The following is a 25579-nucleotide window of genomic DNA, read 5'->3' as shown; positions in this document are numbered from 1 at the left end:
TTTGCTTCAGTTGGCAGGTTCTTTTAGCCGGATAATGGAATGTACTGTATACCTCTAAAGCCGCTCTTTGTGTACGTAATGCACCTGCAGCCATGAATAGAGTAAATAAACATAGACCTAAGCTCTTTAATTCCCATTTAGTAGATCCCTTCTACAAGGTAAGAAAGCCATCCTTCTCCATGTACAAAGCACGTCTGCCCCCAAGTTTGTCACAATGGGAGCACCAATCGATGGGTGTCGCAAGCATGTATGGCTGAGAAGAAAAAAGGCAGCATCATGCAGCGCCCAGGCACAGAGCGCAAACCTTAGTTCTCTGCATGCATGCATGCATATCTAGCTAGTACTTACTAAATGTAAACCAAGCGGGCAGGATATGGAGTGGCTGGGGTAATGACCCAGTTCACGCCCTCCCTCCCCCTTGGTTTGAACGCGATTGCCCCCATGCAAGGGATACGCCGTACCCGGGAAAAGTTATGTATACCTGGCATTTCGCCCTTGGAGGAGTGTTCTTAAATATGCGCTACTCTGTTCTCTGTACTACTACTGCTGCATGCGATTGAGAACCTCTATATTCTCTCATAATCGTGGTTAACTGATATCCTTGAGCCGAGCACATCCAGCTATCATGTATTCTTTCAAAGTGATCTCCCTATTGAGCACGCTGCTCCTAGCCGGAGTTGGTAGTGCCAAGTTGACTACCACTGTACGTCTTACTCTACTTTACCTGCGCACCCTCAATACAAATCTATAAGCATGGAAGTCGTCTGCTAACAAAGTCACTGCTGTGGATAGATTGGTCTTGAGACAGACGAAGGCAGCCATTCGGTCCACATCCCGTTCGATGACTGTACTCAAGTTGGGCAGTTGTAAGTCGCATCACCAACAACATCAATTCGACCTGATGTCCTCGCGAAGAGAAAGAACGAAAGGGAGAGTCCGTTGACATCTATCTTATCTGTCACAGTGAAGTTCGTGGCGTGTTCCTCTCCAAGACATGCCGTCTGTTTACGTAAGTGTGACTCTTTTTTCCCACGATACTTGAGTGTATTTAGTGCATATTGAGGGTTCTGAAGGGGGTTCTGAAGATGCTGACTCGGATGTATACTATAGTGGAGTAGGCTGCACAGGACGAAACACGCTGTTGCAGCCGGGTGAACATACCTCGTCGGAGCCGGTTTATGTTGATAGTGTGCTCTGTTACCCTTGAATACAGACTAATTCTCAGCTGAGTTGGTCTGGGGATGTATAATATGGGTTGGATGAGTGGCTGGGAACTATGAAACACGTTATAATAGTGGTTTGAACATTGATGATGGGAGGCAAAGTATACGGAATACAATATATTCATGGAATGATATCTTAATGTACTACCATCTTGGGTCTTTCATGATGACTATATATACTAGTAATGCCTACTACTGAGCATATAGGTCAAAGATGATGCGTTGGATACGCTGGCAATACTGCTGTATAAGCTCCTGTAGAAGCACAGCCTCTCGAACGTGGATTCACGATAGCATATCACTTGCTGTTCCAGGAAGGGATAGAATGCCAACAGGGATTGCTCATCTGGTTTCCTGTATGATGCAGCGAGCACAATATGGCAACAGCAGTCCAAAAAAAAAAGTTCAGGTGTGACTACAGGCTATAGCTCGTGTTTACCTGGCGATCTTGACTGGGTTCCTTCTCCCCAGGCACCACCTATGCCGCAGAGGAGCTGATACTCGTGTTACAAGACGCTAGCATTCAGGGATCACTCCTTTTTCCTCCCTTCTAGCACGCGCATCACATCCGTCACACTGTCTTTGTCGCCCTTCTTCTTCTTCGGCCCTCGTTTCCTCTTCTTCCCGCCGCGTCCCTCAGTCTCCAGCACCACCTCCTCGTCCTCCTCGTCGTCATCGTTGCGGCTTCCCCCAAAGCCCATATCCATATCCATCGCATCCAAAGCTTCCCGCCGACGCGCCTCCTCCAGAAACTTCTTTCGTCGCAGCACCGTCTCGTCGTCGACATCTCCAGCATCAGCATCGGTAGCACCAGCCTCCTCGGATTGTCGTAACGCAGCAGCCCGTTTCAGGGCCGCTAGTAGCGTAGGATCCTTCGCCAACGGGTTCGACCGGTCTATCTCAGGAACCTCATCCGTTGTAGACGTAGAAAAGTAATTTCGAGGCCGGCTTGTTGTCGCCTCCGGTTTCTTCGGATCACCGGCAGCAGGAGCTGGTTCCGTGGCCTTTGGTGGCTTCTCGCCATCCTCACTCTCATCTGACGAATCGTCATCATCCGGTAGATCACCAAGCGGGTTATAGTCATCTCCGACGCCAGCAAAAATATCATCGTCGTCGTCGTCGTGCTCCGCCGGCGCGGAAGCCTTAGATGCAACCTCTGCTGGAATTTCCATGCCCAGCGGCTTCGCATCCTTGTCCGGCATCAATAGTCCAGCAGGCCCATCGCCACCACCAACCTCACCAGGCTTGTCTAGCCATCTCACCTTCCTCTTTGTCTTGCCCTCCGCGTCTGTGATCTGTAGAATCTCCTTCCGCCGCCCATTCTCATCCTGCTCCACCCATCGCTTCTTCTCCGCCTTGGACTCTCCCCCGATCCTCCTAAACTTGGTTCCTAAGGCGGGCTCAGCCGGCTTCGCCGCCTCAGCCGCAGCCGCAGCACGACTAGCCTTCAACTCCCTGAGGATCTCATCTCGCGACTTTCTCTGCACCATCACCCCCTTCTTCTTTTTCTCCTTATTTTCCTTCGGGGCAGCAGACAATGCATCCACCCCCTCACCCTTTTCTCCCAACACCCGATCCAGCTCCTCATCCACATCTGCTACATCTTCTTCCTCCTTTCCCTCACCCTTCTCCCCTTCCTTCTCCAATACATCGACATCCTCACCCCCCTTAACCCTCCTCAGCAACTCCCAATCCAAGCCTTTCACCATATGCGTACTTTTCAGGTCCCCACCCACCCCCATCTCGGCACGTAGCTTCTCAAACGTCGCCTGGTCAATCTGTCCTAGTTTGACCATCTCCTCCAACGCCTTGACGCGCTTCTCCAGATTCGATCCATCATCAGCACTATCGCCTTCCTCTGCTGCTTCCTTCTGACGCAACAGCGCAGCCCGATCTTGATAACCGGACGGTAATCTCGTTCCCTTGGGGGCGGCGGAAGCTTTGAATTTCTTGGAAGCGGGTTGGGCTTCGCGACGGTATTCGGCTAGTTGGCGCGCAAAGTCGACATTTGTTATGGAGCGGCTGCGACGAAAATAGACGTGGTTAGTGATATCAATCGTGTAAACTAAGGGTTAAGGGCGCAAGTGGGGTTGAGGGACAGGAAGAGAATCAGCTCACGGTGTCATGGGGATGCTGGAGCGAAGGCGCGAGCCCAGTGCGCCGGCTGCGGGTGTCGCATTGCCAATGCTTTTGCGTGGTTGCTGTTGGGATGGAGAAGATGCATCTGGGCTGGTGGATTTGGCGGGTTTGGAGGAAGGGTTGTCGAGGACGAGGCGGCGGAATTGGTCGTTGTTCATGGCTGGATAAGGAAAGGGTGGTGGTGGAGATTGTCAACTGGATTGTGGGTTCAGGAAAGGGGTATCTTCCGAGAAGATTTAGAAAAGATGACGCTGTTGATTCATGCTCACAATAAGATGCGCGTTGTAGGACAGAGAGTTTTGTTGTGTAGCGGTTCAAGATGGGAGAAAGTCGCGGCTTCAATGAACGTTCAGACGTCAGATTCTTGGCATCGGCATCGGCTGGACTTTTTTTAAAGTATTGGCAGCATCCACCGAGTTACTGCCTAAATTGCATAAGTACGAACCGGTGCCACGAGGCATTCAATTTCGCAAATGATGATTTGTTTGTTTCACTTCTTGTTAGAAGAATTGTGCAAGATGATATATGTATGTATTTATGTATGTATGATCTTACTAAAAGGTGCCATGGTTTGAAGCGGCACCAGAAATGGGGATAAAAGCGGCGGGAGATAATACGCAGGTAAATCAACGGCTTCAATGGAGGCTCACAACTTAGTAGTAGTAGTTAGTTGGTTGGTTAGTTAGTTAGTTAGTTGATTAGTTACTACACAGTACTACTTGGTCAGACAGGTGGCACCAGGCTAGCCTTATACTATTTTGTATCAGAGGATTTACAGGATATTTTCTCCAAACATGAGAACATACTGGCTAAGATCATCATTGACGAATCAGTGGCAGAATATGCGATATTCAGTATTAAGCCAAGATTACAACCACCTTTAAACACAAACATGATGAGAAGAAGAAAGAAAGAAAGAAAGAAACAAAGAAAAAGAGGAAATCTTTTTTCTGATGGTCTAGATCGATTACTATCAAGTAACTAGCTAGTTTTAGTCGCGGAGGGAAGAATATCAGGCCATGGGCTCAACTCCTCCCGCGCGCCCTTTTTGTCCCTTTTTCACATGTCACGCCACTCCCTCTCCTGGTCAATACAACAAACTTTCCAACTTTCCCTTCCCCAACACACACCCCAGTACTTTTTTTCTCTCCCTCATCCCTGCCTCATTGCTGCCTGCTCGTTCTTCGCAGCATTATATACTCTCTTTCTCCGATCCACGGCCATCGAAATATGCCCTTTGCATCCTGCCATTCCTCCCTATCCTGTCGATTCTGACCTCCCTTGACCTTTCTACCTCCGCCGCAAATCCCCTCCGGTCTCCCGCATAAAAAATGGCCGCCGTTGTCGCCAACGGCCATACCACCCCCTCCGCCGATGTCGCCAAACAGCGCAGGCTGATCCACCACCATGCCGATGTCGTGATTGTGGGCGCCGGGATCCTAGGTTGTGCATTGGCGGTCGCACTTGGAAGACAAGGGCGCAGCGTCCTGCTGCTGGAGGCGTCCATGAAGGAGCCTGACCGGATCGTGGGAGAGTTACTACAGCCTGGCGGTGTCGAGGCGCTTGAGAAACTGGGTCTTGCCGATTGTCTGGAAGACATTGATGCCATCCCAGCGAAAGGCTACCATGTGACATACTTTGGGAAACCCGTCTCATTCACCTACCCCAAAGCCTCCCCGTCGTCGCCCGCCCCGCAAGGGCGTTGTTTCCACCATGGCCGCTTCGTCATGAAGCTGCGAGCTGCTGCGCTGGCCTGTCCCAATGTCACAGTGGTGGAGACCAAGGCCACCGACTTGGTCACTTGCTCCCACACAAAGCAGGTTCTTGGTGTCGAGTGTGTGACCGGCGACATGAAGGATTGCTACTTTGGCCATCTTACGGTGGTGGCCGATGGCTACGCCTCCAAACTCCGCAAGCAATACCATTCCAAGACTCCCAAGGTCCGCTCCAGGTTCTGGGGCTTGGAATTGATCGATGCAGACCTTCCCAAGCCTTACCATGGCCACGTCCTCCTTAGCGACAATGCCCCTATCCTCGTCTACCAAATTGGCACCCATGAAACCCGCATCCTCATCGACATCCCAGAGAACCTCCCGTCGGCCTCCGTCAAGAACGGCGGCGTCAAGAACCACCTTCGCAACGTCGTTCTCCCGTCCCTTCCCGAATGCATTCAGCCTTCATTCGTAGCTGCGTTGGACAAGGGTCAGCTGCGGTCAATGCCGAACTCATATCTGCCTAGTACCCCGAACAAGACTCCCGGTCTGGTCATCCTGGGCGATGCGCTCAACATGCGGCATCCGCTGACCGGTGGAGGAATGACCGTCGCATTCAACGACGTTGTGGTCCTTCGTGATCTGCTGAGTCCGGAGAAGGTCCCTTCCCTCGCTAATCATGAGCGCGTCCTGCAGCAGCTGTCCTCCTTCCGTTGGCAACGGAAGAAAACATGTTCAGTCATCAACATTTTGGCGCAGGCTCTCTATGCCTTGTTTGCTGCTAAAGGTTCGTTTTACAATGTTTCCCATCCATCACACCCAGCGTCCCAGCAGCTAACGCCAGACCCCACTGGGGCAAATCTAGACGAGAATATGCGTGCTCTCCAACGTGGCTGCTTCCGTTACTTTGAGTTAGGAATGACCAGCGGGCCCATAGGTCTTCTGGGTGGACTAATCAAAAAGCCGGACGTTCTATTCTGGCATTTCTTCAGTGTCGCCTTTCTCTCTCTGTGGCTCGTCATCACCGAGCCACCTTTCTACAAGCTGCCTCTGGCTTTGTTGAAATGCATTATGGTCTTTTGGACAGCATGCGTCGTGATCTTCCCCTACATGCTGATAGAGGCATTCTGCTAAATGGGAAATATCACCGCTGCCGTCACCACTACTACCCCTACCATCATCATTCTCACTCACATGCCATCCCATATATCTTTACCCTACCCGCTTATTCATACCTAATGAACCCGCACCAGATTGATTCATTTCGATGAGTTGCAAGTGCCGAAGAAGCCATGACCACCTATCCCGTACATATGTATTTGTCTCATCTGATTATCACTTTTCTCCTGTCATATATTGCTTGTGTTACCTTTTAATATCTCCCTTTCTTGCTTCTGATCCTACATGTACTATTAGAAATCTATTTTCTTGTCTTCTTCTTGTTTCATTACTACCTATGTTGTTCCTAGATTCTATCTACGGTGGAAGTGATCGCTGGTCTCATCTCGAAAGATAGCAAGCGTCTGAACCTGTAAAATTAGTTGACCTTTTCACTTCTGTACATCTTTTAACCATTCAACCGAGTTGTATTATGGGTTCATACTATCAATACTAGACATTCGGTACCAAAGCGCAATCTCACTCACTCGACTAGTAAATAACACAGTAGACATACGATTGCAGTACTGGCTGGTAACAGTTGCATAGACTCGGAAGACGACAAGCTTGATGTCAACAAGGTTTTGTCATTTTTTTGTCCTTTCTTTCTGCTATATATGTAAATTCCAACGTCTACATTTGCAACCCCCACTGCCCAACCACGACCGATGCGAATGAATATGTAACATGGGCAAGAGAGAAAAAGAAGAAACGGAAACAGCAGCTCTTTCAACAAATCGACACGCACGCAAACAAGAACCTGTGAAAGTCAAACCATGTGAACCCGCTCGCCCGGCTCCCTGCTATGATGGTATATTGACAATGACAATGATAACAACGATAATGATGATGTTGGTGATGACAATGATGATGATGATGATGATGATGACGGTCATGCCGATGGACTATAATCTTCGAAAGCGGGTGAAAAACAACAAAAACTGAAGATGGAAACAAAAAAGGGCGAGGAGACCAACCCGGCCAGACGAAGGAAGAAAAACGGGCCATCTAGGCCATATGCCACTCGGCTCCGATTTAGAGCACATTTCAAACCGGCTCTAACACTTCTTTTTTCCTCCCCACTTGGAGCTGGAGTGCTTCCGCAGGGATATTTCATTTGGTCTGCTTTTTTTTTTTTCTTGCGTATCGTTGCCCTCAATGCAGCACCACTGCAGGGAGCAAGGGGAGAGATGATACAGCCCGTATGCAATGGCACCAACAGCCGGGGGGGGAAGCCCTCAATCACAACCCAAAGGAGTCAATGTAAGCTCCAAACCACATCAAAACACAATCACAACGTATAAGATGGACAACGATATAGAGGACGGCACAACATATATCATATGCAATTCACACAAGTAACCCATGGTAACCAGCCAAACCCCCCCTGACTTGCCAATTTTCCGTTATTTAACCTTGCAAAACGCCAATAGTGAACATGAAAAGAGAAAAGGATGGAGGAATAGGGCCATATACTTCCATAACAAGTAGCAAGAAAACAAGTGCAACCGAAATCATGTCATTTGCAAGAGGACGCCGCCTCATTTATACAGTACCATGAAACATCCCTCCAGTCAATCGAGGGGTTCGATGGTATACTCAAGCCCAACTTCCCCAAAAATGTAAGCACTTGTAAAATCGTAGCAAAGGCTGTACAAAGGCCATGCATGTAACACGCTATATGGCCGTCATGGAGCTCCCTACCCGATGCTGGTTCGGCGAACAGACAATCCCGGTAGGGGTTCCCACACCAAGCACAGCTATGGCACGGCTTGGCCGAGGGTATTGCGCGTGCGACCTGTGCTAGATGAGACTGCTGGAGGCATCGCAATACGAAAGACAACAGAAAATGCTCACGATGACACATCATCTAACATTTTCAACCCCCCTTTCTCAAAGATTCATCTGCTGGGAGAGGCTCCGCACCACTATGCAAGCCATGCCTGTGTTCTGTTGAATGTCTGGCATTCTTCTTCGGCTTCCTTTTGGTCGTCTGCCAACCACCACCGGCATGAGCAACAGCAGAGTCTGGTGTCGAACTGACACCGTTAGCCTTTCGCGATTGTGCAATGGTATGTCGTTTCTCGTTATCGGTTGGACCAGAAGGCTGATTGTGATTCTTGGATTTCGCTTTGTGTGGAATCCCGTTGGTCCGTTCAGACGCATCCACGCCATTAGAACGCCGTTTCCCACTAGAAGAAGAATGCGAATCCGCCGCTGGTGATAGCCCTGTGGTCAGTGGTTTCTCCCCTGGATTCGCCTGTTTCGAGCGATGATTGTCTCTTTCCGCGGCTTCTGGGTTTGGTTGGGGCACTTTCATCTTCTCGCTACTATTCTTCGACTGAGGTTCGGGGGTCTTCTCGGAGTTTGCCAGATGAAGGCTCTGCAACCGGCTCGAGAGCAGACTATGCTTTGCACCGTGTCCATTAACAAAGGAATCAGCTGCTTTCCCGGTCTGGTAAATGTCAACGCCCTGGCGACCGAAGTAGGGCGGCTGATCAATATCGACCGAGCTGTTGTCCTGGTATTCCTGAGACAAGGAGTCTGAGACGCTCGCTGGCGTATCCATATTTAGGTCATCCGAATTCGACGTACAGTGGCTCATGGCCGTGTACGGATCATAGCCTTCTGCCGATATTGAGAGACGCTGTTCACTAGGGGGCACCGAGCCGTCCACGATCAAAGGTCCGCTCCGATCGCCAGATGCAGCTGATCGCGAAGTTGCACGCTGCGGCGTCGACCCTGGTTTCACTGGCAATGTAGTCCCATTATCTGAGGCTTGACCGGTCGCTTCATTTGCCGCAATTGACGCCATATAATCTTGAGGATTTGCAACAAACGGCACAACGCCGCCATTCTGCAATGCCAGCCCAACTGGAGACAGCGGCGATAGTAAAGCATTTTGATGATACGTCTGTAGCTGCGGGGAAGTTGCAAGGTAATAACCCATATACTCATTCGGTCGGCATTCATCGAAGTAGGTGGAGCGGGACACGTTGGGAAGGCTGCTCGGCATAAAGGTATTGTTCTCGTCGCTCTGTGTACCGTCGGGTGAACCTGGAGCATTGCGCGCCTTCGACCCCAGCGAGCTGTCCGCCATCTGAGATATCGAATACAATGGCGCAAAACTCGGAAGAGAATTGACCGTTCGAGCCGGCTGTGAGTGTGCTCGGAGTGACCCACCCGGTGATCCGTTGGCAACAGATGATCGACGCGGACTACGCCGAAGGTCCGGCATGGCAGTAGTGGCTGAAGGCGACGGCGGATTTGTGTTGCTTCCCTGCACGCCAGGAACTCCCACAGGGAGGTAATGGCTGTTGTAATACACGTTCTGGCGGTGCGGTGTGTTGAGAGGCGGATGGTTCACGGTGCCCGACCTTGATCGAGAGTTATCGTCGCCAGAGGATTCTTGTTGTTGAGGCATTGGGAACTGAATAAACGGTTGGCGAATAAGGACCGGCGGCGGCCTCCCGGTGAGGAGCGCCTGGTTCTGCAGCTGGAGCCGCAATTCTTGCTCTTGGGCCTGAAGGATCTGTATTTGCTGATAGAGATGGTCGTGCAAGAGGTACTGTGCGTGCTGCGCTTGCAAAGAAAGCTCAGAGGCGGTCATACCGTTGGGTTGTCGGAAGTTGCCGGACTTATTCGGTGTGTTGGAAGCCCTACGACCACCGGAATGACCTCCTCGGGAGAACTGATTCGAATGTCGTCCGCCACGACCTCCGCCACGACCTCCGCGGGACGGTGGTGGTGCTGCAGTGAGCACAGGACGCGGTTGAGGCGGCGGTCTCTCCCATGAGCGTTCTTCCTCCGGTGGATATTCGTATTGCTCGCAGCAGTGTTCCAGGTTCCCTTCGGAAACGGCTTGAAATGCCCGGCGCAGCTCCATATGGACCCCTCGAAACGATGTGTCGTCCGCTGTGTTTCCCAAATTCCGTGAAGTGTTGAACGGCTCTTCCACACATAAACGGTTGTTTTGTAGCAAGTGCCAGCCTTTCGCTTCCTTCGACAGGAGCTTCCCCTCACGGACAGATATCACATGCCGCTCGTAGTCGAGTTCATGACCATAGTATTTGAAGAACTGGAAGAGTAGTTCTCCGAGACTCTGCTTGTTTTTTCGCCCATAGCCAATGAGAGAATCGAGGTCATCATCAAATGAACAAACTATCCCGTCCGCTGTCAATTTCTTCTTGTGAGGCCGAGCTTGAAGGCTCGGCAAAATGGGCGGGTCTCGCGTTTGTAGGAAATTGATTATCAGGCAAATCCACGTGTAAGAGCTTAGTGTGCCTCCAAGTCCTGTGTGCGGACAGTCAGTCGAGAACTCGCTCCAGTTGTCCGTCCAAAATCGACGACTCGACACATACCGGCATCGTTGAGAATCCTCCGTTTCGTCCAATGCTTGATTATCATAGCCAAGGGTCGCACGCGTTCGTCAAGTTCCACATATGTCCGGACCATCCGCGTGTTCTCCAGTGCCATAGTGTTATTGACATTCATGTCGCACGCTAATCGTAGCTCCGGGTCCCAGATCTTCACGATAGGCACTTTGGCGTGCGATACGCAAACGACTCGTTCCATACCATCTGCATCCCAAAACATTGTCAGCAACTCTTTACGCAAGCAAGGCACATGGTGGTTCGCTTACGCCTGGCTAGTACCTCCGCTAAGAGACAGACGTGCTCAAGCTCCTTATAAGTGGTAGTTATACAGATGTCCACTGGAATCCTTGTTAGAACACACACACACCCACACACAACGTATGCCGAACAACCGATACATACCGTCTGAGTCACTTGAACAGAGCTTATTCCCCGACGAACCGAAAACGTGAACCTTGATATTACACCCTGGCCACTGATCATTGAAGAGCTTCTCCAACTTGCGGACTAATTGACGTCGCCGGTCGTCGCTTTCTGCTGACGGCAGGAGCTGATCATATACCTCCAGCATATCTGCGCTGAGTCTCTTCTCGTCCTCCGGCTCCAACCGCTCCTTGAGGCCATCCTTTTCCTCCGGCAGCAGGTCGGCACCCAAGGAGTATGGCATTCTCCGACGGAAGAAAGCCATGGCGGTTTCATATTTGCAGCCTGAGAATTGTTTCCGCAACGAGGGAGGGAGATGGGTAGACTCGGAATGGGTGGAGCGAGGGGAGGTGTTCCCTTGCGGGGGCGAAGGTGACCTGGAGTGAAAAGAGATTTTTCGCGCATGTTGATATGGCGTGGAGGGCAGGGAATTGGATTGCTGCGAAGTCAATGGCGGCCGATTCTTTGCCTCGGGAGACGTTTCTGTGGATAACTTCCACGGCATATTCGAGGCCTTCCGTGCTGTTACCGGTGACCTTCCACCTGGGATGGAAGAGATTTTAGCATTCCCATGGGTGTCTGGGATCATATAGCGACTCCAACGTTGGTCGAACAACGTTGGCCTCCGGGGAAGGGTGGGACGAAGAAGGTCCGACGGTGATCGGACGCTGATGTCGAGGTCCACCTAAAATCCAACCTTGCGGGCGGGAAACAGTCCGCCACCAGCGAGTGCAATATAATCCGTCAACGAGCGGGAGCACGGCGAGCGTCTTAGTCGGGACAAATGGTAGCCGTAGGGGAAGCGAGAGCCGGGGGCGAAGGGAAGGCAGTGGACTCTGTGCAGAACTCGGCCAGCGATAGGTCAGCAAAATCGCCTTTTGTGCTGCTGTGCTGTGCTATGCGCGGGCAAAAGGTGTCGCAGTCCTCGATTTGAGAGGGGGACGGGAGGGGAGGCAAAGAGCAACTCTCGCAATAGTGGACCCGCCAGAAATTGGATTGAATGGAATCTGAAGCAGACCGGAGACAGGAGTGAATGAGGTATGGGGATTTCCAGCGCGAGGTAAATCGGGGGGGAGTGGGCAGAAGGTTCACTGAGTGGACGGACCGGGCGATCGTCAAACAGATAGACGGTGTTTTAAGGGGAGAGAGCGATGGCCTCTAGCCGGGAGGAAGGGCACACTGGAAAAAACCACACAAGGTGAGCGGAAGAGTCGTATCGCGGAAGAGCAACACCGAATTTGCTCCATGTAAGGACCAGCCAGGTGATTGAGCGAACGAATATACGAAGAATTCCAACAGGTTGCTAGGCAAGTCAATCGACGAAGCAAGCACCAAAGAGGAGGGGGGGATCTGCTGGTGGTTGTGGTGGTGGTGGTAGTTGGTGTGATTGCTTGGTTTGCTGCAGAGGGAGGTAAGCCAAAAGCCAAAAGCCAAAAGCCAGAGCCAGAGCCAGAGCCAGGGGGGAACACTGCAATTGCGTTCCAACGGCGGGAAACTCTGCCAGGCGTTCCGACAAGTGGGCACGGCTGGGTAACCGCCGTTTATGCTTCCAGCCCAGAGGGAACTATTATCGCTCTATGGGAAGATAGACCCCTCCACACACACAAGCCTTTAAACAACAATAGACAGGGGTAAAGAGAAGAGAGAGAAAGAAAACAAAATAGATTAAAACTTACAGAGCACTTGAAATTGAAAAACAAGAGAGAAAGAAGAAAGAAAGGAAGGAAGGAAGCTATTTCCTAAATTATCTTTTCCCTTCTTCTTTTCCTATAAGGAAAGAGATGAAAGAAGAGATGGGAAACGACTCAGGGAAAGCAAGATTTTTACAGGAAGAAATCAAAGGAAATCAAGTGTCTACAGAGAATAAGAGAGATGGGAAATCATGAAGGGAGTCCGTTGGAGGGGTTGTTGCAGCAGAAGGGGTGAGACTCTAGAGAAGAACACCGAGCAATAGAAAGCGAGATTGAGGATAATTGAAGAACCAACACAACACGTTTTGGAACAGCAGTCACTCACCTAAGCACAGAAGCAAGGAAGGAAGTAGTCCCAGATAGATGACAGGTAGCCTGGTCAGTGTCCCTCCTGATGGACTTGGGGGACTAGCCGGGGAAGGAGTCAACTAGCAACAGCAACAATAGTAGGAGCAGTAGTGGTAGTACAAAGTAGTAGTAAATAGTAGTTTTTTACGGAGTCCGCGGTGGTAGTGGTTGGTGGTGCTGGAGGTAAATAGGCGTGTCTGCACCGAGGCAGGTAATATCGGAGGCTATTGGCCTTTGCCAAATTAATTGCGGCGGTTGTGAATGGAGAAAGGAAAGAATGGAAGAATCTCCTATCAATAGGGCGAGTGTCATCTACGATGTCTGTTTTTGATTTTGATTTTCTTTTTCAGTTTCCCCTATTCCCCTATTAATTTCTCATTTCCCCCCCCTCTTGAATTGTTTCTTCGTTTCCATCCGTAGTTTCTTTATTCCCCAACCCACCTCTCTCCCTTTACTGCCTCAGGCATACAAACTATATGATTAAGAGTTCTGAATATTGATTACTTGAGCCATTGAGGATTATTGAGGAGTAGACAGGGGCCTTTTTTTGTTTTTTGTTATGTTTTACTACTAGTAATCTGGGATGATAAGTTAGTATTGTTTGGCCTATGAGACCTGCTCTCCAATTTGGTGATCCTGCTCATATCCACCTGAAACTCCCTCTCATTATTCACTATTCATGAGGCAATCAATGGAATGCCCCATTTCACACCCGCAGCCAACTATCTCTATACATACTTATGCTGGTATCTGCTTCTACGAAATGGAGATACCTGCAGCAATTGCCCTGTTTATCCCCGTCCGTGAGCTGGCCAATCGACCAGCTCAGCAGGGTGACGTGCATCCTCCAAATTAGTACTTACTTACCGTACACTATGCTAGTACTTACCACCGATGCATGCGACATCTAGACCGGCTAAATGTCCTCCGTCCTGCTTGCTGATTTCAAGTGCAGCCGTTCATCCCCTCATGCTGCTAAGCCGGCCGTAACAAAATGGGGGTTTCCAACAAGCAGTGAAGCGCTCCGCACCAAAGAAAGGGCGGAACGAAATGGTAGTGAGAGGGGGCGAAGGGAGCCACGTCCCGATCATGTCCGACGCTGAAAAGTGTCTAGATAACCCATCTCCTCTTGCTTCTTTGTGTGAATCTCAAATCGCCGGTACGCGGTAGAAGTCATGTTGACTCGACGCCTCAAGGTTTCCAATAGTCTGTTCCTGCCACTAAGGATGCCCGGCTGGGTTCATTGTTCTTCCCCCTTTTCTCTGCCCCGCGTTTCCCGTGCGCCTGTCAGGGAGAGTTTCAACTTTCGACTGTCTCGGCCCTTGGTCCGGTCAAATGCGTCTTGCTGGGGCGGCACGTGTGGCCGACGCCTCCAGTCAGCGTTCCAATGAACTTCAGGCCAGTTGCCTTGGTCCACTCCACCAAAACCCCTTTGGAAACCCGCTTCTTCACAAACAACGGTTTGTCTTGGATCAGCTGTCTAGTCTAGCCTACTGGCATACATATTCTGTCTGAAACTCCTACTCCCTTCTCCGTTCTAAGGGCCAGGTGTTGTCCCACTCTCAGCCACTACACCAACACTTGCAGTGATGACGGGGCCGATGTCTCTCTGTCGCACATAACGGTTTAAGTTTGTGTGGAGATGCGATAGAGCAGATTGCCACACCCTCTTTGTTGGGATGGAATTATTCCCAGAAAATCAAAATTCAGCTCAACAAGCCGGTGAGCTACGATGTTTATAGATGGCTCATATCGCTGCGTAAAGGTGGAAGTGAACATTGTCGCTGCCTCGAGGTTCCGCTCCGACTTTTCTAGCAAGCCATACAACGTTGGCCTTCGGCCTGTGTATCGGTAGGTTAGGTTTTGCTTATACGGTCTTGGCCTCCTTTCGTTCAGGTGACGAAAGTTGCATGCAGGAGCTGAGGTTAGCTTATAGAGATGGAAAGAAATTGTAGACTGGGCACAGAAAGATTTCAGCGGCTATGCTTGACATCTCAATATGATTGGTGAGGGGGACTATGAACCTTACTAGTAGAGTACCTTAGTAGTACTCAGTATCTGCCTAATTGGGGGCCTCCCGAATCCATCATTCGGAAGACCTGCTTGATTAACCTGGTTAGAATCGTCTACAGGCCGAAATTGGATAAGAAGACCAAGGACCCCAGAGTGGCGTAGAAGTTGTTGACTTGGGTTGAGCTGCGAGAACTAATATGCAAGAAAGCCAGCACGGCCAGCCACAGAGGTCATCTCTCTGCAGAGGCGCGCGGCAGATGAGCGAAACATCATTAGTATGCTCTATGATGTAGTCTAGATAGTATGCACATATCTTGGCACAATAATACTAGTACTGTGTAGGACAAGTTTCCCTCTCCAACGGTCTACCGTCGAAGTCAACTTCAACTTAGATCCTCATCCGATGTCGGCCGAATATAACGCCGTAGGGGGACCCTTAAGAGTACTGGGAGTTGGTTTGACATTTCCTCATCAAATTTATCTTACCGCCACTGGGAAGATCCTTTTCTATCCCAATGTTTCCCCAATTCCAGAGGCTGGATGATGGATGATGGTTGACATGCTGATCCAAGCCACTGGCAGCATGATGACGACGGACAAACCCATCTTGTGATTTGGGTATGTTCCTCCTTGGAGCGAGCCAGGGGGGAGGGATGGACGGCGGTCCGAGTGTTATCCGTGTTGAACTGGCCATGCCCCACCACCAGTCCTCCTGGATTGCGCACCAGGCGATACGGAGTATTTATCCAACATTACTAAGACGTAAGGTTGAACCGTGACAGATGCCGGACTTCCCACCACTTCTGATTGGAGACGGACAAGACAAGACTAGTTACAAAGTAAGAACTTCGCCGACCGTGTGATGCAGCTGCTGTCAAGGAGAGCCCGAACAGGATTACAGTGATCACATGATGTGCAGATTGCAGGACAGAGACACCCTTGCTGAAGATTCATTTCAAGCCCAGCCATGGAAGAGCCATCGCAACACGACAAATTAGACTATGAGGATAGTACATAGTATGTATATTTCATAGTTAAGGACGTGGAATGAGATGCTAATTCCCGGGGTGGATTTCCAAGACAAATCTGACTCGGGGACCGATGGAGGTGAGATGGTGTACCCGCAAGGAGTGTGGCCGACCACCACACGCTAGCCCGCTTTGGATCGATTAGGAGCATACCAAGTTCCAAATTTATCCCCACGAGGTCCAATGACTCTACTGACTTTGTTCAAATTCCGTTTGGTTCCCATGTCTTCGTTTTGTGGAAAACATCCAAGATCTCAGTCATTTTCAGATCAGTGTAGTCATAAGAGAATCATTGTGTAGTCTGGAGCTGATCATCCAGTCATGTTATCTTCAACTACTTTTACTTACTAATCGGTAGGATATAATACAAGACCGAAACCTATACCGGTGTCGTACATGTATTGTTTCCTTGCAGGACAATAGTGGTACGATACATATCCCCATGTTCCTGGTCGGGGGTAGATAAAGACACAACTTCGAAATAAAGGGATGGATGACTGACGAAGTACCTTCCTTCAGTATCGATTGTACTTTTCTGGGGATCTGATCTCTGCTTAGGTGCTTGAACCAGAACACGCAGGGTGGGACAAGACATACGCTCTTGAGGTTTAGAGTGAGTCGAGAGCCTCTTCCCATGGTCAATTTGCACCTATCTACTTGGTATCTAATTACTCACCAAGATAGTCTTCAGATGATGACAACTGTAACTAGCATTCCAAGGTGGGTGGGACAATTCTTTGAGAAAAAAGGTTGACGGGCCGACGCTAATAGAAGCAAGGAGTACAAGGTCCTTGCCCAGTGCACGAAATATCCGGCTACCGGCTACGACGGAGGGACTCCATATCAAAATGTGAAAAAGTCCGCAATGGTGCAACTGACTACTAATGGAACCCATGTATCGAGCAGTCAAGGAGAGATACCTTAATAAGGTTAAACCATACAACAGATCAACAGATATTTGCTACAGGACACATATAATTGCTACCCAAATTCAAATCCATTTATTTCCTTGCCTTTCCATCGGTTTTGATGCTGTCAGCAAGTCACCTGCGAGGTAGAACGGGTATCATGAATGTAATATCCAGTAATAGTTACCGGAAGTACGTTGCCAATACAGGTGGGGCTCCAGGAAACGATACCACATGGATTCATACCTGTCAATTGAAGAACAAACGATTCTATTGATAGCCAAAGTACGTAGTCGATGGGGAAGAGGAGAGCTGTAGACCAAGGACCCTTTAATCTTCACATTTTTTGCTTGCAGTTTGTTTACCAACCCATGAAGGAGATTCGTCAAAGGCAGTCATACAAACTGGAAGGTATCAATAGAGGGAGGGAGAAAAAAAAAAGAAAAAGAAAAGAAAGAAAAGAAAGAAAAGAAAGAAAAGAAAGAAAAGAAAAGAAAAAGGAAAAGGAAAAACGCAAAAAGAATAAGAGGACCGGACCCTCGGTGGACTAGTACTAGCGATTCAACAAGCCGAATCTTCATTGCCAACCAGAACAATGCAAATCCGTCCGATGCCCACCCTTTTTTTTCCTTGAACCTTTCCTAAACAGGTTGGAGACTGACGGGTTGTGTGTGCGCGTGTGTGGGTGGACTACTTGGGAAATACTAGCATGAGCTTCCGGTGGTGTGCGCTTTTTCTCCCAAGGTGGAGAGGGATGGAGAACTGGATTCGAAAAATTTTTTCCCTCTCACCTTTCCACCTTAAGTTTTCTTTAATTTCTTCTTTTTTACTTTCCTTTTTAGTTCTCGTCCCACGACCGCCATCTTATTCCTGACCTTCTCTGGTCGATGGGCGAAGATAGATAGGATCTAGTACGGAGTATCTACTAAGTAGTAGTGGTGGTGTCCATTCCGAATGGAAATTTGCGGATTGATTGATTAGTGATTAGTTTGTAGTGAGTTGGTTTAGGAGTGATAAATGGTTTCCATTATTATTACCTAGCAGCTTTTCTGGCTGGCTGCCTCTCTTTGAATCTGCGTTTCTTATCCCCGGGCCAAAAAAAAATCATAATATCCACGCATCTCGCTTCCCTTCCCTTGCCCCCCCTCTCTCTCACTCCCTCCTCTCTCTCTCTTACTCGCTCCTCTTTCTTCTTGGTCCTCCCCTCTTCCACCCCCGGTCCTCCTCAATCTCCCTCGACGTTGCACCTCTGCTACCCGACGCCTTTCTCCTCTCCCTCTCACTCACTCTCCTACTTACAATCTCTCCCTCTTCCTCGCCATTCTTCTTCCCTCCTCCTCCCCCTTCCCTGTCTTATTTCCCGCACTCACCCCCACGCCTTCTCCAACCCTTTTTAAATCCCTCGCGCCAGACTTTTTTTTTTTTTTTGGGTCTGTCGTGCCTTCAAAGGGTGAGAAGCTGTTTGTCTCTTCCCTGTTCTGCCTCGTTCGCTCGTGGTAGAATCGTCCGGAATTTTTTGCTCCAGGGGAACATCCATTTGCTTTGGTAAGTCTACAATTTTCTTTGGGATTTTTACCGTCCCGAAGCATTGTTATTTTTTTTTATTTTCATTTTCAATTTTTTCCCTCTCTGTGCCGCACTCGACCATAAGGCACCACTTCCATGAGTTCTAGAGGAACGCAAATCCACAAGGACGCAATCCATCCACTATATCTCACTGCATCCGCTTGGCCTTGAATCGCACTTGGTGTCTCGCATCAATTAAAGTTTGTTGCGTCCGCACCTCATTCCTGTCATGTGAAGAGCCCGGAAGGAAAGGGGACAAGATTGAAGGCAGGCAAGGAAAAAGGAAAGATTAAGTTCGATACCTGAGGAGTCAAATTGGGAGATCTAATAATAAGTCCGATCGATGTCATCGCTGGTCGCCATCCGCCATTTTGTCACTCCTGTGCGCTGACTCGGCCACCTGGCCCGTTTTATTCTCGGCCTCTACGCTCTAGTCGCATCTTGCTTTTCTGTCAATGCCGTTCAAGTCTGTTGTCGCACCCAGAACATTTACTCACTCGTCATATCCAGACAGGCCTTTCTTAACTGCCTTCGAGCGGATCCATCCCCATCGCTTCAAAGCTTGACTCCGTCCGTCCTCGTACCACGGTCTCTTCCGGTAAACATGGCATACTACGAGCCTCAGGGTTGGCAGGCACCGGCCGCGCGCCAGGCCTCTTGGGAGCAACCTGCTCCCCCATCGCGGTCAGGTATGGATTGGTATCACCGAATATAGTGCAGGTATCACGGTTCTCATTGCTCACGACGATTCTTCTTTGCAGGATCGAGTTCCGTCTCCCAGCGTGACGAAATCCCGGCGTTTTCTTCTCAGTTCGATGGTACGGATAAACTTCCCCTGCATTGTTTCGCCTACTCTGGTGCCGCGACCGTCCAGTAGTGCGCAAGCATATACATTTGTTAGCCGTGTCGGATCTGCGGCCTGTTTCTCGTTCTGTCACAAGCAAGAATTCGGTTGCATGCTAACATCCATCAGAGGTCGACCGTGCTATTGACAACCTCGTCAAGAGTGGAAAGCTGTGGGCTGCACCCCGGAGGGATTCCATGCCCATGATGATGGGCCGTCCCTATCCCGACTACGGTATGATATTGCGAGATCATTTGATTTTATCACGACACGTTCTAAACCCCAGTGGCAGATCCCCGCATGGTCAACTCAATGAGCCAGCGTCATCACTCGATCAGCGAGTTCGATTCTCGGATGCATCCCAGTCCCAATGTCCAGGGCTTCTATGCCTCTCAGCGATTCCAGGGTCGCCCCAATGAAGTAGAGCAAATGATGCAAGCGAAGCGTCGGATGGCAGCACAGCGTGAGAGGGAGCTCCGCAACTATCACCAGGAGCAACAGTACAACCGAAGTACGTGGTAGCATCTGTCTTTGGAGCCTTTTCTGCACATGCATCTTTCTTCCCCAATATTCCCCATACATACTTTTTTTTGCCCATGTGTATTTGTTGGCTTGTATATTACGTTGGGACATGGCTCCCGCTTCGAACATGGTTTTAATTCTTTTCTTCTTCTCAAAGGCCTGCTTGCCGAAATGTCTGGAAACAAGTCCGATCGCTCCCTCAGCCCGGCCGCCATGAGCGAAGAAAGCCGCCGGGAACTACTCGCTCGTCAGCATAGGGCTTTATACGGCAACGACAGCCCTGCCTTCTTCCCTCCCGCCGGTCTCGCCGATGACGGCACACGCTCCGAAAGCCAGGCAGGTGGCACGCCGACTTCCTCGACCGGCGTCCGTGGTGCATCCCCCCGCAACGTTGATCCGTTCGGTCTCGCACAGACCCCGGTTCAGGCTGGCGCCGACAGTCTCGGTCAGACTGCAGCCAGCGCTGCCTCCCTGCAGTCGCCTTCTCGTGCCAACAGCACCTCCTCCCCCAGCTCTGCCATCAACCCTGTTTTTGGCAAATACGACAGTGCCGACCAGCCTGTAACCTCGACATCGTCTCCCGGCGGTGCTGATTCTCCTTCCTCGAGACAAGCTCCTTCCAAGTCAATGGCTGGGCCGATTGGCTCCGTTGGCCCCATTGGAACCCGTCCTTTGCCCCAGCCTCATGCGGGACAGGTATCTAACCCGGCGCTGAACAAGCGCTCCACGACTCCGCTGCCCTCTCCCCTGGGATTCGGTTTCACTCCAGGCGATGCCGCTTCGGATCGTTCTGTTCCCTCCGTGTCGACCGCACCCACTACTGCGGCTGCGACTGCTAGTGTCAAGGATACATCCGGGGGAGTTGGCCTTGGCTGGGGCAACGGCAGCGGTGTCTGGGGTTCCAAGAACGGTCTCGGAGTTCAGGCCTCGGTCTGGGGTTGAATAACAATGGGCGGATAACCAACATCACGCATTATTTGTTCGGCATGTGTTCGCTTCTGTGCTGTGGCGTTTTAAGAGAGGGGTTTCGTTTTGATACTATTGGGAAAAGAGCATGGTACATACTGGAAGAGGCGGTGGTGCAAGAGTACGTCTTTTGATTTTTGTCTAGCGCTCCGTCACATGTGGACTGTTAATTTGGTACATGGCTGGTTTACTGACTGGGGAACTTGGTTGGCCTGTTGGTTTCTGGAGTCGGTATTCCCCATTTGGTGTGCTTTTTGTATGCTTGCATTTATCTTTTGACGCTGTGCTTTTTGGTTTCCTTTCCACTCTGTTTTTCTTTCCTCTCCTTTTTTTTTCCCCTCTTTTTTCTTTACTTTTTCTTCTGTCATGACCTGCCACGACCTGCCAGGGTTGAGGTTTGTATTTACCTTCAGGGAGGAGTGTACGTCTCGGGCTCTTGTTTCCCACTCATTCACGGGGGGTTCAGGTGTTATTCTATCATCATTCGGGTCTGGTTGCGAGTTTGGCCGAAGCATGCGGGTTTTAGTTCAGCAACTGGGCTTCTATCTTGGGTATGAAAAGGTTGATTGATTGTTGTTATCTTACTGTGTTTTATGCGTTTATGGGGGCATTGGCAAAAAGGAACATTCGGGGATGCAGGCAAAACATCAAAAGAGTTAACGGAGTCTGATCTGCTGAGGTTCTGGTCTGTCATGTTTTATTGATACTAGGTTTGCTCATATACTACTACTTCTCTTTGCCCTTTTTCTATCATCTCTTTCCTCCATCGTCCATCATCCGTATCCTCCAGTACAGCACGACACGGCACTAAAGAGTCTCAACCTCACGCCAAATTCCCAGTGAAAAACTGCACCAGCTTAGGCCCCGACTCCTCCAACTGATCATACAAATCAAAGTGATTCTTCCCCTGCACAACAAACAGTTCCTTGGGCTCCCTCGCCAACTGCACCGCCTCCTCACTATAATGCAGCGTCTCCGCCTCCGCACCCGCAATCATCAACACCGGCCGCGGCGCAATCAACCTCATAAACGCAAACGAATCGTACACCACCATCCGATCATAACTCTCCAACGGCACCCTCTGCGTCGAGCGCTCATGCTTCCCTCTTTGCGTAGTCCCATAATACTCCGCCGCTGCCCTGAAAAACGAATCCACGTTTCCTCCCTCCTGCAACACCTTCTCCGCATCAAACATCTTCGGCGCCATCTCCTCCTCCTCCCCATGATTAATCTTATTCCTATCCCCCGCCGCACCCCCCAACACAGCCCCAATTACCTCCTCATTCTCCCTCAACTCCTTTTGCACCCCACCGCACCTACTCATCTTTCCCACACAGGCCCCCGACACCGTCGCCACGGCCCTGATTCGTACATCACTCGCCGCAGCGAAGCATGCATATCCACCCGACGCGCAGATTCCCAACACTCCAATCCGCGAACTGTCCACTCCGCACACGGCGGTGGAGAGGTACGTGACTGCCGCCTTGATGTCCTCGACGCGCTGGAAGGGATCCTCAAGCCCGCGCGGCTGGCCGGTGCTGGCGCCTTGGTAGGCTGCGTCGAAGGTTAAGGTTGTGAAGCCTGCGGCGCTGAGGTGGCGGGCGTAGAGGGCGGCGGTTTGCTCTTTTACCCCCGTCATGGGGTGCGAGATGACTATGCCTGCGGTGATGCTGCTGCTGCTTTTGCCCGTTTGGGGGCGGTAGAGGTGCCCGGAGAGGGTGTGTGTTGCTGAGGGGAAGGTTATGGATGAGGGAGTAGAAGTAGTAGTAGTCATTTTGATCGAGGTGGGTAGTAGTTAACTTGATTCTAAATAGTGGAGAGTGTGTTATTCTCAAGTTGGCATTGGGAGGTAAGTAGTACTGTAATTACTAGAAGTATATATAGAGTTCAGGTGCTGCTTCTCGGAGGCTGATCGGCAAGTCCGAAGATTTTCGGGATTGGGGTTCTTGGTCGGTTCTCGGATATGGCAAGGACGGATGACGGCGGATATAGGAGTTAAGGACGGTATTTAGATGCTGCTTGTTGCTTAGGGGCTTATTGAAGTATCTAGCTCTGGTTTCTTGTAGGGAATTCTTCGAAATGGGAAAGCTGCGCTGTGTGGTGTGTCGGTGGCGGGTGGTAGGGTGTCGGGATGACATTAATGACTGGGTAGTATATGGATTGCTATAACACAACATATTCGGTCGCTTGGTCATAGTTACTACTAAATGAATTACTCTACTGACTGCCGTTCATTGTTAAAGGGTAGGAATATAATGATTGCTGTGTATTGATTACTAGTAAGTACCAATCCTTGTCGCCTTGTATATATAATGTCATAGTCTAAAAACATGATTTCGCTGAACTATGCAAGCGCTATTGTGGGTCGATCATAATCATGCCGTCGTTTAACCAATTTCTCTTTATTTTAATGAATGTACTCAGCAGGACGTCAGGGTCCCTAAGCTGCTTCCTCAGCCACACTGGCACGTGGTAGCATAGGATCACGCTCTGAACAAGTCGTGGATATGGAGTCGCTGCGACTCCGGCCGGCAGCGGTCTCGATCTTTCTTCGTGCTGTAAACAGTCCCGACACGCCGCATTCTTGGTTCCGTCCCAGCCAGGGTTTGCGCGCTTCTCCCAGCACGCGCCGCCCCAGATAGTAGATGAGCTGCCCGAGGATAATGAGCGCGAAAGCAATCGGGTACATCCAGTGGATTGTGTAGTGAAACACCCCGACCCCGATGAGAACACCCCAGAAGTTCATCGTCAGCATCGATATGTTGAAAAATGCCGCCGATGACAGCCGGAACAGCAGCGGTACCATACAATAGAAGGAAGCAAGACACAGCGTATATCCTGTCAAGTAGATACCAACCTGGGAGTTCCAGATCGCATTATGGAACGAGTTGCGGTCGAAAACGCCCGCCTGGACGCCATTTATGACCATGCCGTACATGGCCATTTGGCCCAAAACTTCGTATACCGGGGCCGTACTGACAAAGACCTCCTCACCCGTGTTGGCAAGTCCGTAGAATGTCGCGCCCAGGAGTGCGAAGAGGTCGCCTTTGATCAAATCGGCGCGCGAATAATTCCCGTCATCGGCACCAGTGATCCGGTCCGAAGCAATCAGGAAGCCCATGCCGCCAATACAGATCATAATACCTAACACCTGTGTGATATGGTAACGCACGCGCAAGATTGTGAAGGACACAATGAGCACGACCGCAATGGCCCAGAAATTTATCAACTGGGCGCTCAGCATAGTCGTATGGCGATAGGCCAGCACAATGAAATAGTTACCTTCCACGTCGCAGAAGGCCAAAATTATATCTATCCAAGACTGCAATTAGAGAGGCCTTGGTGGGGAGGTGAGGCGGCTTCTTATAGTATACAGCGACGCTTACATTTCCAACCGTGCTGAAGCACTACCCGTGTCCAGCCTTTCAGGCCATAACAGTATATGGTATATGGGGTGAAGATAGCATTGAGCAGAAAGTAGTTGAAGAATGTCTGAAAAGCCGGGATTGAGGTTCCCTCGCTGACCAGTAGTGTGCTGAATGTGCTACAGGCAGTGTTGGTGATAGCCAGAACCTGTCTGTGTGACAAGTTAACCATCGACCACACCTTGGTGCTTCAAGCGTTTCCAACTGTATAACTCACCCGAGGAAAAGGGTAATGTAGAACTCTTTTGTCGCGAGGTATGCAAGGACGTTGTCTTGTTTTTCGACATGCGTGGCAGGCACTTCTGGTAGGGTGTCTCCGCTCTGAGGAGTCTCTAATGTGGGAGCAACCTGCTCCGGGGATTGAGCTACAGGTATGTAACTAGCGGGGAGTGGAGAGGATCTCTGAGCGGCAAGTCGAGCCTTGGTATCGGACATCTCTGATAAGCGATACAAGAAAAAAAAATTGAGTTTTTGAGCGAACAGAACTTGAGACTGATATGGTTCCTATCAACCACTGGGAGGCTTTATAACTAAGACGAGCGCAAAGTCCCCCCAAATTCGCTCATCTATGGCGATAACCAATCTGGTGACAGCCCGAGTGAAGCAAAGGGGTATCAAGATGTAGGTGGTGGGAAGATACTGCTGAAGTTAGAGTAGATTGTTCCATCGTGAAGGGAAAGCCGAGGTCAAGGCGGGGGTAACATTCCTTAGGTAAGACAACCGTGGATCGGATCTCCCCGCTATCCCTTTTGAAGTATGATATGCCAGGTCACTTCTACGGTAATGCCATTGAACTCTTGATATACGTAATTGGGGGCGAGCCACGATCAGTCACTGATGGCTCGGTAGTTGATGGTCGAAGCATCCGATTCAATGGATGCGAAAGACCAACATCTCGGCTCAATGTCATGAGCACTTAATGTGCTAATGTCCTGGCATGGGAAACCCCGAGACTGGAGAGGTGCAATGGAATATATAGCAATGGCAATGGAGATTCGATATCCATAGGAGACTGACAAAGTCAGGAACATGCACGATGGAAACGAGGTTGGAAATCATCGCCTGGTGAAGGCGCGATCCTACCGGAAGAGGAAAGTGATCAGGTGATACGGTTCCTAAAGGGGAAAGAAGCGGAAACGGCTTCTAGAAAAAGCGTCGTCCCAGTCACATCCCAGCAATGGCAGCTGCTGCGCATTCAAACTCCCTCGGATGCTGGTGGTTCAGGTTATGGACCATT

General features: G+C 50.2%; 9 protein-coding genes across 9 annotated transcripts; 3 read left to right on the top strand and 6 right to left on the bottom strand.

The window, feature by feature from the left end:
• Positions 1 to 1552: 1552 nt before the first annotated feature.
• On the bottom strand, positions 1553 to 4022 carry BDQ94DRAFT_150424 (uncharacterized protein). The gene is made up of 2 exons (XM_026767578.1): positions 3342 to 4022; positions 1553 to 3245 (listed from the first exon to the last, which is right to left on the bottom strand). The coding sequence occupies exons 1-2, from the start codon at positions 3518 to 3520 to the stop codon at positions 1754 to 1756; spliced, it is 1671 nt and encodes a 556-aa protein (XP_026622533.1). The 5' UTR covers positions 3521 to 4022; the 3' UTR covers positions 1553 to 1753.
• A 428-nt stretch (positions 4023 to 4450) lies between these two features.
• Positions 4451 to 6707, top strand: erg1 (squalene monooxygenase erg1). Its single transcript, XM_026767577.1, has 2 exons — positions 4451 to 5861; positions 5940 to 6707. The coding sequence occupies exons 1-2, from the start codon at positions 4694 to 4696 to the stop codon at positions 6206 to 6208; spliced, it is 1437 nt and encodes a 478-aa protein (XP_026622532.1). The 5' UTR covers positions 4451 to 4693; the 3' UTR covers positions 6209 to 6707.
• A 1116-nt stretch (positions 6708 to 7823) lies between these two features.
• Positions 7824 to 11775, bottom strand: BDQ94DRAFT_182284 (PAP/25A associated domain family). Its single transcript, XM_026774104.1, has 4 exons — positions 11011 to 11775; positions 10875 to 10946; positions 10594 to 10812; positions 7824 to 10525 (listed from the first exon to the last, which is right to left on the bottom strand). The coding sequence occupies exons 1-4, from the start codon at positions 11618 to 11620 to the stop codon at positions 8112 to 8114; spliced, it is 3315 nt and encodes a 1104-aa protein (XP_026622531.1). The 5' UTR covers positions 11621 to 11775; the 3' UTR covers positions 7824 to 8111.
• A 1866-nt stretch (positions 11776 to 13641) lies between these two features.
• On the top strand, positions 13642 to 14480 carry BDQ94DRAFT_150421 (uncharacterized protein). The gene has a single exon (XM_026767576.1). The coding sequence runs from the start codon at positions 14246 to 14248 to the stop codon at positions 14459 to 14461; it is 216 nt and encodes a 71-aa protein (XP_026622530.1). The 5' UTR covers positions 13642 to 14245; the 3' UTR covers positions 14462 to 14480.
• Positions 14481 to 15845: 1365 nt separating this feature from the next.
• On the bottom strand, positions 15846 to 16618 carry BDQ94DRAFT_150417 (uncharacterized protein). The gene has a single exon (XM_026767575.1). The coding sequence runs from the start codon at positions 16260 to 16262 to the stop codon at positions 16083 to 16085; it is 180 nt and encodes a 59-aa protein (XP_026622529.1). The 5' UTR covers positions 16263 to 16618; the 3' UTR covers positions 15846 to 16082.
• BDQ94DRAFT_150410 (uncharacterized protein) lies at positions 16470 to 16826 on the bottom strand. Its single transcript, XM_026767574.1, has one exon. The coding sequence runs from the start codon at positions 16704 to 16706 to the stop codon at positions 16491 to 16493; it is 216 nt and encodes a 71-aa protein (XP_026622528.1). The 5' UTR covers positions 16707 to 16826; the 3' UTR covers positions 16470 to 16490.
• A 2073-nt stretch (positions 16827 to 18899) lies between these two features.
• Positions 18900 to 20994, top strand: BDQ94DRAFT_83679 (uncharacterized protein). Its single transcript, XM_026776657.1, has 5 exons — positions 18900 to 19274; positions 19347 to 19403; positions 19559 to 19663; positions 19722 to 19940; positions 20109 to 20994. Exons 1-5 carry the CDS (start codon positions 19190 to 19192, stop codon positions 20891 to 20893), a joined length of 1251 nt encoding a protein of 416 aa, XP_026622527.1. The 5' UTR covers positions 18900 to 19189; the 3' UTR covers positions 20894 to 20994.
• A 746-nt stretch (positions 20995 to 21740) lies between these two features.
• BDQ94DRAFT_161995 (alpha/beta hydrolase) lies at positions 21741 to 22691 on the bottom strand (the record flags this gene model as incomplete). Its single annotated transcript, XM_026769474.1, has 1 exon — positions 21741 to 22691. The coding sequence occupies one exon, from the start codon at positions 22689 to 22691 to the stop codon at positions 21741 to 21743; it is 951 nt and encodes a 316-aa protein (XP_026622526.1).
• Positions 22692 to 23167: 476 nt separating this feature from the next.
• Positions 23168 to 24973, bottom strand: BDQ94DRAFT_83657 (DUF914 domain membrane protein). Its single transcript, XM_026776656.1, has 3 exons — positions 24560 to 24973; positions 24304 to 24494; positions 23168 to 24229 (listed from the first exon to the last, which is right to left on the bottom strand). Exons 1-3 carry the CDS (start codon positions 24775 to 24777, stop codon positions 23358 to 23360), a joined length of 1281 nt encoding a protein of 426 aa, XP_026622525.1. The 5' UTR covers positions 24778 to 24973; the 3' UTR covers positions 23168 to 23357.
• Between the last annotated feature and the right edge of the window lie 606 nt (positions 24974 to 25579).

The sequence above is a fragment of the Aspergillus welwitschiae genome (assembly GCF_003344945.1).
Source record: "Aspergillus welwitschiae strain CBS 139.54b unplaced genomic scaffold BDQ94scaffold_36, whole genome shotgun sequence".
Lineage (NCBI taxonomy): Eukaryota > Fungi > Ascomycota > Eurotiomycetes > Eurotiales > Aspergillaceae > Aspergillus > Aspergillus welwitschiae.
Note: the sequence above shows the minus strand (reverse complement) of the source record. Positions and strands in the feature narration are given on the sequence as shown.

Bases quoted from the DNA above. Each gene is read 5' to 3' on its own strand.
- BDQ94DRAFT_150424 (XM_026767578.1), bottom strand. From the start codon at position 3,520: ATGAACAACGACCAATTCCGCCGCCTCGTCCTCGACAACCCTTCCTCC. The intron at 3,246-3,341 runs GTGAGCTGATTC...TTTTCGTCGCAG, and splicing joins TCCAGCATCCCCATGACACC to CCGCTCCATAACAAATGTCG.
- erg1 (XM_026767577.1), top strand. From the start codon at position 4,694: ATGGCCGCCGTTGTCGCCAACGGCCATACCACCCCCTCCGCCGATGTC. The intron at 5,862-5,939 runs GTTCGTTTTACA...GGGCAAATCTAG, and splicing joins TGCCTTGTTTGCTGCTAAAG to ACGAGAATATGCGTGCTCTC.
- BDQ94DRAFT_182284 (XM_026774104.1), bottom strand. From the start codon at position 11,620: ATGATCCCAGACACCCATGGGAATGCTAAAATCTCTTCCATCCCAGGT. The intron at 10,813-10,874 runs GTAAGCGAACCA...TTTGGGATGCAG, and splicing joins AGCGGAGGTACTAGCCAGGC to ATGGTATGGAACGAGTCGTT. The intron at 10,526-10,593 runs GTATGTGTCGAG...GTCCGCACACAG, and splicing joins GAGGATTCTCAACGATGCCG to GACTTGGAGGCACACTAAGC.
- BDQ94DRAFT_150421 (XM_026767576.1), top strand. From the start codon at position 14,246: ATGTTGACTCGACGCCTCAAGGTTTCCAATAGTCTGTTCCTGCCACTA.
- BDQ94DRAFT_150417 (XM_026767575.1), bottom strand. From the start codon at position 16,262: ATGCTCCTAATCGATCCAAAGCGGGCTAGCGTGTGGTGGTCGGCCACA.
- BDQ94DRAFT_150410 (XM_026767574.1), bottom strand. From the start codon at position 16,706: ATGTCTTGTCCCACCCTGCGTGTTCTGGTTCAAGCACCTAAGCAGAGA.
- BDQ94DRAFT_83679 (XM_026776657.1), top strand. From the start codon at position 19,190: ATGGCATACTACGAGCCTCAGGGTTGGCAGGCACCGGCCGCGCGCCAG. The intron at 19,404-19,558 runs GTACGGATAAAC...AACATCCATCAG, and splicing joins GTTTTCTTCTCAGTTCGATG to AGGTCGACCGTGCTATTGAC. The intron at 19,664-19,721 runs GTATGATATTGC...CCCCAGTGGCAG, and splicing joins CCGTCCCTATCCCGACTACG to ATCCCCGCATGGTCAACTCA.
- BDQ94DRAFT_83657 (XM_026776656.1), bottom strand. From the start codon at position 24,777: ATGTCCGATACCAAGGCTCGACTTGCCGCTCAGAGATCCTCTCCACTC. The intron at 24,495-24,559 runs GTGAGTTATACA...CTTGTCACACAG, and splicing joins TACATTACCCTTTTCCTCGG to ACAGGTTCTGGCTATCACCA. The intron at 24,230-24,303 runs GTAAGCGTCGCT...AGTCTTGGATAG, and splicing joins GCTTCAGCACGGTTGGAAAT to ATATAATTTTGGCCTTCTGC.